Below are 17754 nucleotides of genomic sequence, written 5' to 3' on the forward strand. Positions count from 1 at the left end.
AAGGTGCCTTTCGAGGTTTGGACTGATCATAAAAATCTAGAAGCGCTGAAAACTCCCCATAAATTGTCCCCGAAACAAGTGCGATGGGCGCAGTACTTTAACCGTTTTAACTTCACTTTAAAATATATACCAGGACAGAAAAACTTCTTAGCTGATGCTCTATCCAGACTGTCCCAATACAAAAGCCAGCGTGAAGAAGTTAATGAGGCACTTATCTCCAGTCCACAAACAGCCTCTCAACTCACGCCACGCAGAGTCCCACCTCCAAGAGCCCTTAACCCTGATGACCCTGGGGCAAAGAAAATAAAACAAGAGCTCCTCACCGACCAATGGTTCAAAGACAATCAAACATCCCTAATGTGCAGGGATGGTTTGGCTTACAAGGGGGGAAAGTTATACTTGCCAGAGACCCTCCGCCTTAACACTCTCTGACATGGCCACGACGTTAAACACCCTGGACACTTTAGATATTTAAAAACATTACACCTCGTCCGCCAGCAATTCTGGTGGCCGGGTTTGAAACGGGATGTGGAAAGCTATGTTAGGAGTTGTGCTGCATATGCCACCATGAAAAGAATTCCAGGGAAACCCCCTGGGTTGTTGCAACCAGTGACAGATCCTTCCCAACCATGGGAAGAAATTGCTATGGATTTTATAGTAGATCTACCTGAAAGTAGAGGAAATACAGTCATCTGGACTGTGATGAATCTGTTTTCAAAGCAGGCTCATTTCACCGCCTGCAAAGAGCTTCCATCCGCCCAACACTTGGCCAAAATGTTTTTAAAATACATCTACCGGCTGCATGGCGCACCTAAACGAATAATCTCGGACAGGAGGGTGCAGTTCACAGCTAAGTTTTGGAGAAGTTTCCTTAAACTAACTGGTTCATCTCAAGGTCTGTCATCTGTTTTTCATCCGGCTACTAATGGGGGGGGGGCTGAATCCGTGAATTCAATAGTGGAGCAATATTTTAGATGCTATATCAGCTACCAACAAAGAAACTGGACTGACCTCCTCCCTTTCGCAGAGGTGGCTTACAATAACTCTGTTCACAGCAGCACTGGCTTCACGCCTTTTAAAGTGGCCACAGGAAAAGAGTTCAACCCGATACCTGAATATCCCCAGGTGCCCTCCGCTTCCTAGACACTTGATTAATGGATGAAAGGGTGGGAAGAAGTTTGGAAAACCACAAAAACTGCTTTAAAAAAGGTTTCCGAGACATATAAAAAGCAGGCGGATAGAAAAAGGGCTACTCAAAGAACATTCCAAGTTGGGGAAAAGGTTTATCTGTCGACTAAATATTTGCCGCTCAAATTACCCAGTAAGAAGCTAGGACCGAAGTTCTTGGGACCTTTCCCCATTGTAAAGATCATTAACCCAGTTACAGTGGAATTAAAACTCCTTAAGCGCTCAGGAAAAATTCACCGTTTTCCATTGCAGCTTGTTGAAACCTTACCGGGATTCCACTTTAAGACCTCCCCCTAAGAAGGCACCCAGACCCCTCGTGGTGGCAGGACAGACTCACTATGAAGTAAAGCGTATTCTTGATTCTAGAATTTTTAAAGGGAAATTGCAGTATTTAATAAAATGGAAGGGATATTCGTTGTCTGAAGCCACTTGGGTGAAGTCTAGCGATGTGAAAGCTGATAAGACTCATTATTAGGTTTTATAAGAAACACCCTAACAAACCGAGAGGCAATCCCTAACCCATGCTTTTGTTTATATTACAGGATTTATCCTTTTTGAAAAGGGGGGGCAGATGTCAACGCTACTAACATTGGATGTTTTTGCAATGACAACAAATATGGAATTGTAGCCATCTTTTACCTTTTGCTTTTAGAGTTAGATGATGCTGGGAGGGGGAATGTGAAGAGAGTCCAGCTAGACATAACAACATTGGTGTGAGAAGCAAGGGGAGAGGAAGCCCACGCTTCAAGCTAATTGGGGAATGTGATTTATGATTGTTAATTGGAGGAGGGAATTGTCCTTTGATACTATGTGCTCAGGGGAGGGGGAATTCAATTTTTGGCTTTGATTATGCAGTGCCAATGTTATGCTACTCAAAATAAAGACTCTTTAAGGTACAATGCCTCGAAATTCTTTGAAGAGTTTCACCTGTCAGAACTATGACAGTCAAACTCGCGACATCACATGACATCGCACGGTGTATCGCGATTTTTCCCCCATTGCCGGCAATGGGGTGGGCGCAGTTGGTTTCGGTGTGACGCATCCAGCCCGTGGGCCGGCAGTTTGACATGCCTGCTTTAATCACTCTTTAAAGTCTATACTAAAAATCAGTGTTTCATGTCAAGATAGGAGAGCGCTGCATTTCTTATTATGAGTTCAGGAGGATGAATTTCAGATTGCAATATTTAAAAATAATTTGGGGAAGTCTAAATTATTTAAAAAAATTTCCAGGCTAAAATATATAAAGGGGAATGCTGCATTAAAACTGAATGGCTACTTCCTTGTTATGTTAACAATGTTCATCAGAAAACATTAAGGAATGTCAGCCTTCCCAAGCAGACTATACAGGAAACATGACCAGGTGAGTTAATACTACTTTACTGTAATACAATCTTAAAACACATAAGTCCCACCATCTCTTTTTATAGTCTAAGAAGTTAAAAGACTCTTCTGAGTCTCTTTCCCTGTCAATTATGCAATTTGCAGCTGACCTTGCAACTCCATCTGACCCTTCCTGAGGCAGCATCTCTTCCCTTCTTCCATCTTCCAAGACCTTTCCCACATACCATTACAATTAATGTATTTAGGATCACAGCCATAACTCTTAACAGAAGTTTGGAAATCTTTCTCACTGCTCACCTCCTGTAACTGAATAACCTCCCATAAAGCATAACAAAACAGAAAATGAGTTAATAAAATTCCTGGAAGTGTAAGAGAAATAATATTTGAGTGGAAGAGAATTGTAGCATTTTTCAACTGGATGACTTTGGCAAGATTCCTCTGTGTAGTGAAAGCCTTAAAATATTCTCTTTGCAGTTTGCATGGTATAAGTTAGTGTCTTATTACTGATAGGCTACATTCTTAAATTACTGAAATTAATCTGTTAGGAATGATTGAAAAAGAAAAAAAAACATCAGTGCTATGTATTAGTTATGGTGCCTACAAGATATTTTTTCAAACCCTACAATTTTACTTTTAATCTACAGAGCACTGTACTTTCTATTTCAGGAAGTGCTTCAACATGCTTAAAAGAAGAAAATCACAGAATTTAAATACCAAGTAAACCAACTAGTACTCTAAGGAATACACTAACTTGGATGATGAGCCCTTATTTTAAGGTGATAGAGGAAAAAAATGAACTGCCTGTCAAACAGTCCAACTAAAGCTCCCACTCCTGACTTCAAAAGGAACTGAGGATGAGGAAAACCTTAAATCCAAATATAATCCCTTCCCTCAAATACAGGCAGTGAAAGCTAAGAATGGCAGCTAGCCTCTTGTAGAAGAGGAAAAGAAAATAAATGCATCACCGAAAAATAAACTTATTGCTCAGGTAATAACTAGTATTTTCATGGACGGATGCCTTAAGTCACTCTAAATTTCTTGTCTCTATCTTCTAGCAAGGTCTCATCTATTCATCCGCCAGTTTTGAAATGTCAAGGATCAAAATTCTTCTGGAACGGAGAATGTGGTATACAGCACATATTAAATATCTAGCCAAGATTTAGGTTTCATCACTAGCTTCTAAGACTGTTTCTCCTTTGATGCAATGGAGAAGGAAATCAAATTGAACAGGGATTGAGAAGTCTCAACAGAAAACTCTGTAAAAGAACTGGCTTACTAAAATATCATTCAAGCACAACTGAGTTATTGTTATTGTTATTTGGGGGTTTTTTTTACATTTACTTGGTAGCAAGTAGGTCATGATGTTTATGGAATAAAGATAATACATGACGATATTGTGAGCAGATGAATGAAACTGTTTCAACTACCGTAATCTTCTCAAAAGTCGGGGGTCGTCTTATACGCCCAGTCATCTTATACGCCAGAAAATACGGGTATTCTATTTTATTCCTTTACACATGTGGTTTGGCATATTACTCATCAAGTTTTCTCTCCCCCCCCCTCTCTCGCTCAAACTCTATATTTTAACTGGAAAAGTTGGGGGTCGTCTTCTACGCCCAGTCGTCTTATACGCCGGAAAATACGGTATATACAATATAAGGAATGCTAGAAAAAGGTGACTTGGTTTCCACAAAGAACAAAGTGAAAAAATGATCAAGGATTTTATATCAAGCAGAAGATATTTCAATGCAGAACAATTAATTCTGGTATAATGCTGAGCATTTATGAATTTCTGGTCACAAAGAGTAAAGAAGAGAGAAAGTACTGTGCATTTTCTTCTAAATCACGGCTATGGACACGTTTAAAAAAAATTCAGATATGAAAAGTAAATGAAATATTGGATGATGACTGGAGTGGGCTCTATTACTCCAGCGCTATTTGTAAAGGCTGCCAAAAATGAGAAACAAATGGAGGAGAAGCAGCTGTGACACAAGTAGCACGTACACCACTCGCCTTCATATCTCTAGTTTTTCCCTGAAAATGAGCATTCAGGAATGTTGATCATCCTGGTATATAAGTCTGCTTGCTAAAAGTTAACATAGGGTCGTAGTTTCTCTTTATAGCTACTTTCGCAATAGAAATATTGAGAAAAAGCAATGCCAAAGGTAAATACCAAATTGAAAAAATCTATCTGAAATATGTATTTTTTTTTTAATGTTCCAGCTTTTCTGCAGTACCTCTTCTGACTCATTTGGAGGTGACTGGGTATCAGCAACCTCTTCTAACTCTTCTTCAGCTACATATTCTTGTTGTTCAATTACTTGTTCTCCACTATAAGATTGTACATAATCTTCATCCTGAAAGAAATGCACAAGGAAGCCTTTCACTTAAACTAATTTTATTTTCTAAATATATCACTGCTTATTTATTCAGAAGAGGGCTGGTATAAATGCAATCTTCCAACTTGACGAGCTCTGATTAACAGACTGGAAAAAAGTCACAAACTTCCGTACTTCTGTACATTTTCTATCTCCAGCATCTTGAATCTACCTTAAATATAACTGATTTATGCAAACTAGTTTTTATCAGTGAATTAGGATTTAAATGGTGAATGGTGCTTAAGATAAATTATAATTAATACTAACCATGACAGCAACTTTATACCTTGTTACAACTAAGACTTAAAGGATGAGAAATTGGAATCCATATGATTAGTAAAAGATTATGAAAATTCAAATACAACACTACATTCATATAGGTCTCCATTAAACCAACAACACATTTAATATATTTATATGAGGCAGCTATTTATTTTTTGTATCAATAATTTAGAAGATAAACCCTCTTAAAATTTAAAACATGACACCAGCATTACTATAATTAGTACAGTTTTAAAAACATGTGTTAGGAAAAATTACATCTACTTACTTAAAGCATATATACCCTACTCCATAAAATGAAAATTAATTGCTCCCAGAGCAGCTTACATGGCATAATGATGTGACAGTTCACATTAATTCCTTTTTAAATATAGGATTTTTGATTTTAATTAAATATTCAACTAATTTGAGAGTAATACAATACCTTTATTTTCATGAAATGTACTTTCCCATTATTTATTTATGTCTTATACATCTAAGAATAACATACAGTATTTTATTATGTGATTTAGACTTTAAAGCAAAGATAAAGGAACAATAAATCCTTTTGTTTGCTAGGTTTTTTTTAGTTGAGAAATACTTCTAATAAATGGCAATAAATCTATTCTCATTTCAAATCAGAGCAATGAACACAGAAAACCACCGAAACTGAAACAAATTATATATCTGAGACATGTTCTAAAGTAACCTCAAATCTCTTTATTCAGTTTTAGACAGTTCTCAATTACAAAAAAAGGGGAGGGTGGAAATGAGTGAGCAGAACATCAATCACTTTGGAATATTAGCACCTTAAAGATGTCTTTAGCAGGTCAATAATCTTTTCACCTTCGAAGGACTTTATCAGATCTTGTCTAAAGCCTGGATAAAAGCTTTTGCATTAAGTACTTCTAACAATTGGCACTGCGTCTCCACCACACAAAGCTGTTTTCTTCCTTAAGGATACAATCTTCAAGGTCATGATTCTCAACTGCCTTCCAGAATGACAAAAGAGCATTACCTGCAGCCAAACAAGCTGTCAACACAAACTTTGTCACAGCCTAGATAAAGAAACTGGCAGACAGTGATAATAGGTCTAATTTTGCTCTGGTCCCAAAGGGAGGTAAACAGATTTCAGATCAGTCTAAAAACCTAAGCATGTGCAGCAATGTTATCTCAAAAACTAAAATAGGAGGGGAGAAAAAAAACTCACCGGAAATTCATCTAGAGGTTCATTGATTTCAAGATCCAGCACTTCATCGTTATAATTCTCTTCTTCACCCTGATCTTCCTCATATTCTATTTGATCTTCAATCAACTCAGCCTCTTGGCCTTCATATTGTTCTTCCGAATACTCCTCTGCATACTCCTCAGGAACATCTGATTTGTCGTAACCAATTTCATCTTCCCCTTGTTCATACTCTAAGTCTTGTTCAATAGATGGGTCATTAGCATTCTCAAAGGATGTAACCACGCTAGATGCAGCATTAAGACTCACAGTGAGCTCTTGAGAACTACAATAAGGCAAAAAAGGTGGTTTTAATTTAAATCAATAGATTATTAGTGTGCAACAATATCCACATTAACTAGAGCAAAATTTATTGATGCATCAATTTGATTTCATATCATAAACTCATAATGTGCATACTTATATGACTGTTTCATCCCCAAAGGGATCAAACCAACTATATGTTCTAACAGATTAGCTTGGCATACAGGCACTTATTACCATGCCTGGTGGATATGCCCTATCGCTAAGAAATATTAATCTAAGATCCATAGATGGTTGGAAAAGATGATGAAACTACAGATAGAATTTAAACTGGAATTGTTTTTGTTAGGAATATTAAGACCTAATTATGGTAAAGAGAATGACTACTTGATATTGCATGTTTTAACTGCTGCAAGGATAGTATTTGCCAAATTTTGGAAAAATGAGAATTTACCATCTGACCAGACTATAATTACTAAAATTTTAGAGTGTGCAGAAATGGATAGACTAACGTTAGAAATGAAAGAAAAAGATGATTCAATTTATTTTAGAACTTGGGAAATTTTTTATCAATGGTTAGAGGCACGTTAGAACTTGAAGGATTCAATATTATAGAATAGATGACTGATTTTTAATCGAGTTCTAACTAACATTTTGATGATATGATTATTTTTCCTGATTTACTGATTTTCATTTGTTACTTTTGATTGTTAGGATTTTTTTGAGATTTTATTAGTAGTGTTTACTTAATAGATTAACATATTTGTTTATTAATTGTTTTTAATATGTTACAGTCTAAGCTTTGCTAAAAATGGTTGAATATGATATTTACTCATTATTATGATCCGGACGGTAGCTTGTTTGTTGAAATACGTGATTGTACCTATTCTTATTTTACCCTAAATCCTTTATTTCCTTCCCCTTCCCTTTTCCTTCCACCCCTCCCTTTACCATACCTGTATTGTTCCTATTTTTCCCTATCTATATAAACTCAATAAAATTTTGTTAAAAAAAAAAAAAGATTAGCTTGGCATAAAGTGTGAGATAACTGAGCAAGTTGCATTCCGTTTTAAATCCCAGGTTAACAAATATACACAGGAGGAGATCAGCGTTTATTTTCCATTTAGTGCAACATTAGTTACCCATTATACTAGCTACATTAATACTGCTGGGCACCAATGCTTTGGAATTTTAGGTTACTGAAATATTTTTTTAAAGGGTATGCTTGAATATACTTCAACATGCTAGAATTTGCATTTAATTCTTATAGGCATCAACATCAACCAATGTTCAATTTGAGTTGTATCAATAGCTCCTATCTAAATTCTGAGAAGGAATCATAGGTTTTCTGGTACAAAAAAATTCTATAAAACCCTATCAATTCAGCAAACTAAAAAAGAATTATTTTTGTTCATTAAAATATAGCAATTTGTAGTACATGAAGTAATAATTATCTGTAAGTTTCCTTTTACATTCTCTCCAAAAACAATTTATCGGGTTTTGTTTCCTTTATATCCTGTTTGCTGTTTGGGAATTCAAAGGGACCCAGGGCGCACTCCTTCCTTCATATTTCTCCCCACAACCATCCTGTGAAGTAGGCAGGATGAGAGATTGACTGGTTCAAAGTCCCCAAGTGAGCTGCCAGGGCTGAAGGTGGAACTAAACTTGGATCTTCCCAATGACGATTCAAGTTGTCAATTACAAAAACCATGACATGCAAAAGTCATGGAAATGAACAAATTAGAAGACAGTAATGCTATCAAAGTCAGGTTTCCAAGACGCAGCTCTGTCCTGGGTATAAAGACCAAAAATGCAATTATTATTACATGTGAACCACTTCTGGGAAAGCTCAGTCCCGAATAGAGTTCAGAGTCAGACTTGTTCTGTTGTTACGTGTGATGTCTGAAATAGAAATATGATCTACTGTAGATGTTATATGGGGTTTGCTATATTTTAATTCCTAATTCTGCTTTGCCAAGAAACTTTTAGCAAAGGCAGAATTGATTAAAGATGGTTGTAACTCAAAAGTTTCCTGTTAAAACATCAGGGTTGAACCACTAGGCAAATGAGAAAGAAGTGAGAACAATTCTTTAGTTTAATGTGTCAGGCAATACTTCTAATAGGACTAATTTCAATCACATTGATCTATATTGTTTTTCTGTATGAGTGTTCATATTCAGTCTTGCAGGGGCTCACTGATTGAATGATTTTTATTTCCTTCCATCAACAAGTAGATGGGGAAAGATGTGTATCTAAAACAAATAGGAGAGTGAAAAGATGAAATATACCAGCAATATACTAAGAAATTCAACACAGCCATTTAATAAAAAAAGCCCGAATAATTCTACAAATGTCTATGGAGATTCTCAGTCCTCCAGGTCATGTTGTCTCAAAGGCAATTGGACTTTCTTTATTTTTCCTTGAAGATGTTTTGCTTCTCATCCAAGTTAGAACTGAGGAAACTTCTTGGATGAGAAGCAAAATATATTCAAGGAAAAACAAAGAAAGTCCAATTGCCTTTTGAAAAAGCACCTTTGGGGTAATTGTTCAAATGTATTCTTAATGCAAATGAATAAAACAACAGTTCTTGATAAAATTTTGCAGTTAAGATTATGCCTACATGTAGCAGCCATCCTCTTTCTTCCTGGAGGCATTCAACAGAAGTATTTTTTTAATCAGTTACACTTAGTAACAATTACATTCCTAATACATACATCAAAAGAAAAGTTATATAATTAGAAATTCACATTAGAATAGCTATTCCTAAGGAATTCCTAGAAGCAATTAAATTTTAGTAGTAACTGTGAGAGGGACCTCGGAGTCCTAGTGGATAATCACTTAAATATGAGCCAGCAGTGTGCTGCAGCTGCCAAAAAAGCCAACACAGTGCTGGGCTGCATTAACAGAGGGATAGAATCAAGATCATGTGAAGTATTAATACCACTTTACAATGCCTTGGTAAGGCCACACTTGGAATACTGCATCCAGTTTTGGTCATCACGATGTAAAAAAGATATTGAGACTCTAGAAAGAGTACAGTGAAGAGCAACAAAGATGATTAGGGGACTGGAGGCTAAAACATATAAGGAATAGTTGCTGGAATTGGGTATGTCTAGTTTAACGAAGAGAAGGACGAGGGGGGACATGATAGCAGTCTTCCAGTATCTCAGGGGCTGCCCCAAAGAAGAGGGAGTCAAGCTATTCTCCAAAACGCCTGAAGGCAGGACCAGAAGCAACAGATGGAAACTAATCAAGGAGAGAAGCAACCTAGAACTAAGGAGAAACTTCCTGACAGTGAGAACAATTAACCAGTGGATCAACCTGCCTCCAGAAGCGGTAAATGCTTCAACACTGGAAATGTTTAAGAAGAGACTGGACAGCCATTGTCCGAAATGGTATAGGGTTTCCTGCCTGCGCAGGGGGTTGGACTAGATGACCTCCAAGGTCCCTTCCAACTTATTATTATTATTACTACTATTACTACTACTACTACTACTACTACTACTACTACTACTACTACTACTACGGAGAAAGTTACCACACAATTCTGAAAAGAATGCATCTGGGAAGTACGGCCCTATACTACCATTATTCTCTGTTTTAATACCCAGACAAAAATAGGTTTAATTCTTACTCATATACTTGCACAGATAAAACGATGTTGATGTGTCATATTTGGTGCCTCAAATGATAATACTTCTTACAGTCAACAGCACATTTTATGTGCTATTCTAGTACAGGAATACAAACGACTTATCTGAATGTGCTGATATAGAAAACAAGCTACATTTCTTGGCTCAAATAAAACACAAACCTATAATGCTGATCGTCTTCATTATCACTTTGCAGAAGATCATCATTCAGTTCTTCATCTGACATATCTGACTGAGTCTAAAATTGGGGGAAAAACACCTTTTTTGAGCTGGACGTAAGACATAAATGAATACAAATGATAATAAAAATGAATTGATATAAAATAAACAGGCAAGCCTTCAGCAAAGCATTTGGATTTCTTCAGTGGAACAGCAAGACTCAGATGATTCTAAACCAGGGGTCTTCAAACTTGGCCCTTTTTATGGCTTGTGGACTTCGACTCCCAGAATTCCTCAGCCAGCATGCCTGGCTGAGGAATTCTGGGAATCGAAGTCCACAAGTCATAAAAGAGCTAAGTTTGAAGACCCCTGCTCTAAACCATCAGGAGCTGCACTGATGTGGGCTGAAGTAAAGTAATCAAATTACTTTTTAAACTAACTACTCTTTTTAAGCATGTACTTCAAACAGGCCGATTTACCTTTTTGCCAGTCAACAAATCTTCTCCTAGTAAGTCATCATCCAGTTCACTAGAAAAAAAAGAAAAGAGATACTTCAAAACGGCGGAAAAATTGCATCATTTAAGTCAATATCATTCTACTTCACCCAAAATATACTTGAGGATTTCAGCAATAATGCAGACTAAAATGAGGTTAACTTCATTTTTCAGAAAGTGAGAAAGTCCCATTTCTATACTAAAATCAATTTCTGGTAGTTCTCAACTTACAACCAGTTAGTGACTACTGAAGTTACAATGAATCTACCGGGGGGGGGAGGCTCCATAGGATCCAGATTTGAAGTTACGATGGTTGCCCCTCTCCGCAATCAGGTGAACTGAGTCACATTTATGGCTATTTGCAGTGTGCTACAGTCAAGTGAGCACATTTTAGGAGCTTTGTTTGTTTATGTTGACTTTCATGGCAAAGTTTTGTAAAAAAAAAAAAAGGCATTACGTCCAGTTATTGGCAAAACTGTGCCCACAGGAAAGCTATGGTTCACTTAACGCCTACCAAGTTTGCTTAATGACCACAGCAGCCACTCTACAACTGCTGCATTCATTTAACTACTGTTGTAAAATTAGATCTTTCATGTGACGCCCCAATTTACGACAGTCATGACTTATGGGCAGATGCTGATACAGTCATTGGTCAAAAACTCCTTGTAGAGAGCAAAGAAAATTGCTAGATGTAACTTATAATTCTGGTTAATTCCAAAAGAATGCAGTTTGTTTCAAAAGCACAATAATTCGCTCTTTTAAGTAAAGAAACATTTTCTCCCACTAATAGTTAATAATGCTAAAGTTCACAGAAAGGGCCCTGATGTTCAGCTTTAGCAGAATTTAATTCAAATCGGTGGCCCGTTTTAATTCTTTACAAGATGAGGTGGTTTCTACAGCATAAATGTTTTTAACAGAAAAATATAAACCTTTTTGGCACGGAAGTAACTGGCAACATCAGCCTACTTCAGGCACATGGTACGAAGATCTAGTTCTTTGGATAAGGCTCTAATGCTGGAAAGGGCAGAAGGAAAGAGAAGAAGATGCAAGCAGGAAAACAGACAGACTCAGTTACAGTGCCAATGGGTGCCCTCTTGGGGGGACCTGAAAGACCAAGTTAGGGACAGATTGTAAAGGAGAAAATATATGTATGTGGTCACTAACAGTCGACACTGACTGGGTGGCTCATTATAAACCAAGCATCAGCCAAAGGAAGATTTAAAAGTATACGGTAAAGAAAGGTTTCTCCAGTCCAGTCACGTCCGATTTTAGGAGGTCAGTATTGATCTCCGCTTCCTAGGCAAGGGAGCCAGCATTGCCGAAAGATGCTTCTGTGGTCACGTAGCCAGCATGACTATTTGCCGACGATATAGGGAACGCTGTTACCTTCCCATCAAAATGATATCTATTTCACTATTTGCAATTGCATGTTTTCAAATTGCTAGGCTGGCAAAAGCTGGGGCAAGGATGGAGGTTCACCTCGTCACACAGTACTTGGGTCTCGAACTACCAATCTTCTGATTGACAAGCTCAACGTCTTAACTGTTAAAACTTCAATTAACTCTCCCCAAGTGAAACATGATCTGAAGGCAGGACATTTCCATCAATCCCTTGCCAGGATTACTCACTAGTTATCACAGAATTAGCAAGTATCATGGATCTCCATATAGAAGAAAGACCTACAGGGAGCCTTCAATTTATGACCATTATGAAGCCTGCCCATTATGATTGTAAGTTGTGATACAGCAGATCATCATAGGACCCACCCAATTTTATGTTGTTGGGGGTTTTTTTTTTGCACCAGTAGTTAAACAAACACCACAGTTAAGTGAACTTATTGTTCACTATGGAACGTTCTTGCAAAAAAACTGAAAGCAAAAGCCATATTTTGGCAAAACAAAAAAACAAAACAGTGAAGTGACTGCAGGACACTGTAAATGGCTGTAAATGGAAGCCAGTTCCCATGTGCCTGAAATGCGATCACATGACCGGGGTGGATGTCTATGGAGATTCTTAGTCATCCAGGTCACGGTTGTCCCAAAGGTGCTTTTTCAAGAGGCAATTGGACTTCCGTGTTTTTCTTTGAAGATGTTTCGCTTCTCATCCAAGAAGCTTCTTCAGCTCAGAAGAAGAGCTGAAGAAGCTGCTTGAAGGAGAAGCGAAACGTCTTCAAAGAAAAACAAGGAAGTCCAATTGCCTCTTGAAAAAGCACTTCTGGGGCTGGCGGTGGAACGTGACTTCTTCAGCTCTTCTTCTGAGCTGAAGAAGCTTCTTGGATGAGAAACGAAACGTCTTCAAAGAAAAACAAGAAAGTCCAGTTGCCTCTTGAAAAAGCACCTTTGGGACTGGGGGATAGAGCAGCCATTAGAGCGTGACAGAAGAGACTCCTAAAACCACCCTGGTATAAAATGAAGAATGAATTGATCAAACACAGGCACAACCTCAATGTTCATCCTATGCTGTGATGCTAAGAGAAGTAAAACAAGCCCACTTCTCTGTTCTTATTTCCTCCATTGAAAACCACCCAGCAGCATTGTTTACAGTTAACTCAGTTCCTTATAAAGAAAACTGATAACCAAAAGATTCTTAGCTGGACCACCATGAAGAATTTAACCTTTGTAATTCTCTGAGGACCCAGCTGTTCTCCAGGCATTTGGGTCACTATGAGCTCCATGGATTAAATTTGTTTTTTACACAGATTGGAATTACTATCTTAACCTTGGACATTTGGACCACCGAAGAACTGTTGTTGTAATTTATATGCTGCCCTGAATTACTGCTTTCAGATAAGCAGCACAAAAAAAATCAAACTGAGATGACTTATTTGGGATTGTAGGAATCTATGGATTCTGATGAAACGGACATGATCCTCTTTGATATTAATTCTGCCACGCATGGATTACGTCTTTGTCCTACTTGGTCAGTGAAGGTGGCAAGGAAGTAATAAAAAGTCAGGTATGGGAAAGTAGTAAATGTATTTTTAAGTGAAAGGGTTTGCCTCTCTCCTATCTGTTCAACAGCTAAATAAAACCATTGGGAGCAGTCAATAGAATTGCAGAGTGTAAGCTACAAAATGACTGGCATCAAGTTCTATTGCTCCTTACTTCTGAGTTCTAAGAGAGCAATCAGTACCCATGGATGTGGCCTAAATATATACTTTTATTAATCACTAAGGCAACTTGATGCCATCCAGATGTGTAAGGATTACAATTCTCAGAATTTGAAGCCATGTTTACTGATATAGGTAGTCCTTGATTTATTATCGCAATTTATGTTGCTAAACAAGACATTTGCGAAGTGGGTTTTGCCCTGTTTTATGACCTTTCTTGCCACATTTGTTAAGTGAATCACTGCAGTTGTTAGTAACACAGCTGTTAATCTGGCTTCCCTACTGACTTTGCTTGTGACTTGCTGGAAGGTCACAAAAGGGGACCACATGACCCCCAGGCACTGCAACCATCACAAATATGAACCAGTTGCCAAACATCCAAATTTTGATCACATGACCATAGGCACGCTGCAACATTCGTAAGTGTGAAAAACAAGCATAAGTCACTTTTTTCAGTGCTGTTGTAACTCTAAGCTGTCACTAAATGAATGGTTGTAATAGTTGTACCCATACGTATATACATATTTATTATATTTCATTTCATTTCATTTCATTTTTTTGAATTTATTTGCCATCCATCTCACCATGGGGCTACACTAAGTTACTTACAACAATAAAACAGAAAGTGATTTAAAATGTAAAATTAACAATAGTAAAGGAATAAAACAGTAAATGTAAACAATGAAAGTACAATAATACAAAAATACAATAATATTAAAAAGATGAGTGGGGGGCGGGTGAAGGAAGAAGTGGAGGGGAGAGAGGGGGTCAGCAAGTTAGTCCAGCAACCACCATCACTGGTATACTCTCCCATCTGGTCCCCAAGCCAACCAGCAAAACCAGAACTTCAGGCCCTTGTGAAAGGATTTGGGGGGGAATCTTACCCTGTGGGGGCAGGATGTTCCAGAGGATCAGTACTACAGCATAAAAGGCTCTTCTCCTGCCAGCACAAGCAGGCCTCCTCGGCCAGCACCCTGTAGGATGGGCTTATCTGAGCAGCATGGCATGGTTCTTCAAGAAGTGTGAACCCATGCCATGTAGGGCTTTAAAGGTCATAACCAAAATCTTGAGCTGCACTGGGAAGCAAACTAGCAGCCAGTGAGGCTTGTGAAGCATTGCTGTAACAATGGTCATTCTATGGCCCCCAAAGACTGCCTGTGTTGCCACACTTTGTACCAGTTGAAACTCCCAAATGCATTTCAAGGGTGGCCCCACGTAAAGTGCATTGCAGTAGTTCAGACAAGAATGACCAAGCACAGAGAGTCTGTGAATGACCAGGCTGAACGTGAGGGAAGAGTCAAATGTATCATCAGTCTCAACTCCCTTCTTGCCCACAAGAGATCTAAAATCAGCCCAGCTTGACTTCTGTTAATTCTTACCTACTGCTAATTTGCTTTGACCATTAGTAGTTCAGATTCTTGTAGAGAGCATTAGCACACAATAAGCCTATACTCATTTGTACTGCCTGGATTCCTGATTTCCTGTGCTTAACAGAGTCTGATCCAGGAAAGGCTGCAGCTGGTGCACTAACTGAAGCTGTGCTATGGCTCTCCTAGATATGGCTGCCATCTGATTTTCAAGCAGAAGTCATGAGTCCCCCAAGTTTCAAACTGGATCTGAACAGGGCAGTGCAACCCGGTCCAGAACTAATAAAGGTGTCTAAGACCCGAATTTTCCACGCAGACAAAGCTACTCAGTCTTGCCAGAGTTAAGTTGAAGTCTGTTGTCCCCTTCCAGGCCCCTAATGCCTCCAGGCACTATGAGAGCATAGCATCCCTCAGGTTATGTGGAGATGTTAAATTGCATATCATCAGCATATTGATATTTCATGTTATGGATGATCTCACCCAGCGGCTTTTTGTAGACATTGAATAGGCGTAGAGAGAGTATCAGGTCCTGCGGTATGCCATAGGAGAGCAGCCAAGGGTTGGGATTTCTCACTGCCTATCAACACTTCTTGGAACTATACACCCAAAACATCTGGAGAACATCATATTGGGGAAGGATGCTTTAAAATATTGTCCTCTGTTTCTGATGTCACAAACCAGCATAAAACCAAAGCAAGGTAAGCAACAGAAAATATGCTGTAAATACGTTACATTGGGATGCTTATTACACATATTATTCTAAAATATAGGGTAATCATAATCTAATTTAAAAATGGCACTGAGGTGGGGGAGACTTAAAGTCTCCCCTATCCAAAAGAGCATGGCACAAGTCAATGCTTTTCTCTGCTTGAACCTTTTCTATACAGAAAAAGCTCACAAAGTTTAAAGTAGCTCGTTTAAAAAAAAAAACACCTGCAGAGAAGAGTATTGTTCATCCCTGCCATCACTAAGTGAAGAGCAACGACAAATACATATTCGAACATAAGGAAGAATGTAAAAAAATGTTAAGAGATGAATTCCTAGCTAAGTTTAAGTTATGGAATTTCTCAACAGAACTATTTGATTCCAGTGGGTATATATAGAAGTCGGCTGAAAACCAGTTGAGAAAGCAAGTGTTGCTGAACATTATATTATGCTATAGTAAAATCTTGATTTTAACAAAGGGGGGGGGGGGAAGGCAGTGTTTAGTAAATCTAAAGGCCTGTTAAATCTGAAAAGTGTTTTTTGTGTACATTTTTAATATTTTTCTTTCCAGTTCCACCACTTACTGCAGGGGAAATAATATGTTCCCAGAGGGCTGCTTTTCTACAACCACCCATAGCCAAAGATACGTCTGCCTTCTTCGGCATGGCCCAGCCCAACTACAAGGAAATAGATTCAAAGTATGCAATAAGACCCTTCCTCATTGAGCCCCTGGTCTTCTCCATCCTGTCACATAGGCCATTGGCTTTCCCATCGCAGCGATCTTCCCCTAACCTTCCCCAGAACACCAGCCAAATCTGCTAAACCAACTTTGTCAAAACTTCAGATTTTGTCTACTGCATCCAATTTATCCACTAAATTGAAGATGTTATCCCTTCAATCACATCCAACTCTTGGCAATTCTATAGGCCAGGTCTCACCACTTCTTCCAATCTTGCACTACTTTTTAAGGTTTTTTCTATGCTCTGGCTGGTGTCAGCTTTGATGGTATCTCCACTAAATTAAGGTCCATTAAATACAGGTTTTAATATACATTAATATATTTCTGCTATGGCTCCCACCTCTGGAATACCGTGCCTCACAAAGTAAAATCTGCCCTCTGCTTCTTGACCTTCCAAAAGGGCCTGAAAACCTCTGCCAACTGACTAGGGGTCCCTGATGGGGGCATCCCATTCTGGAGATGGCTAGTAGACCCAACTGCTCCCAGTTTATATATTGGCCTTTTTTACCCTGTTTGTTGTTAATTTTGATATTTTAACTTTATAATTGTTTTATACTGTTATTTATAACATTGTAAACCAGGGGTCCGCAACCCACAGTCCTTGGTCCAGTACCGGGCTATGGCATGCCAGCAACCGGTCCGCACAAACAAGCAAAACCCTGATCGTGAGATGCAGGCAGTGCATAAAACCACACACCCTCTGGTCCGCGGAAAAACCTCTCTCCACAGAACCAGTCCCCGATGCCCAAAAGCTTGGGGACCTCTGTTGCAAACCACCCAGATTCGCTTAATAGTGAGATGGGCAGCAGAGAAATTTAATAACTAAATAAATACAGGTAGTTCTCAACTTACGGTCCTAATTGGGACCAGA

General features: G+C 38.4%; 1 protein-coding gene across 1 annotated transcript in view; it reads right to left on the reverse strand.

The window, feature by feature from the left end:
* The window catches only part of RBM33 (RNA binding motif protein 33), a 106787-nt gene that overhangs the window by 79886 nt on the left and 9147 nt on the right, over positions 1-17754 (reverse strand). The window contains exons 3-6 of the mRNA XM_029282952.1: positions 10949-10997; positions 10472-10548; positions 6379-6679; positions 4767-4886 (exon numbers count right to left, since the gene is read on the reverse strand). Of these exons, the coding sequence (XP_029138785.1) occupies positions 4767-4886; positions 6379-6679; positions 10472-10548; positions 10949-10997 (547 nt within the window). The remainder of the gene's footprint in view (positions 1-4766; positions 4887-6378; positions 6680-10471; positions 10549-10948; positions 10998-17754) is intronic.

This window comes from Protobothrops mucrosquamatus, unplaced genomic scaffold, assembly GCF_001527695.2.
Source record: "Protobothrops mucrosquamatus isolate PMUCROS unplaced genomic scaffold, P.Mucros_1.0 scaffold5, whole genome shotgun sequence".
Taxonomy (NCBI): domain Eukaryota; kingdom Metazoa; phylum Chordata; class Lepidosauria; order Squamata; family Viperidae; genus Protobothrops; species Protobothrops mucrosquamatus.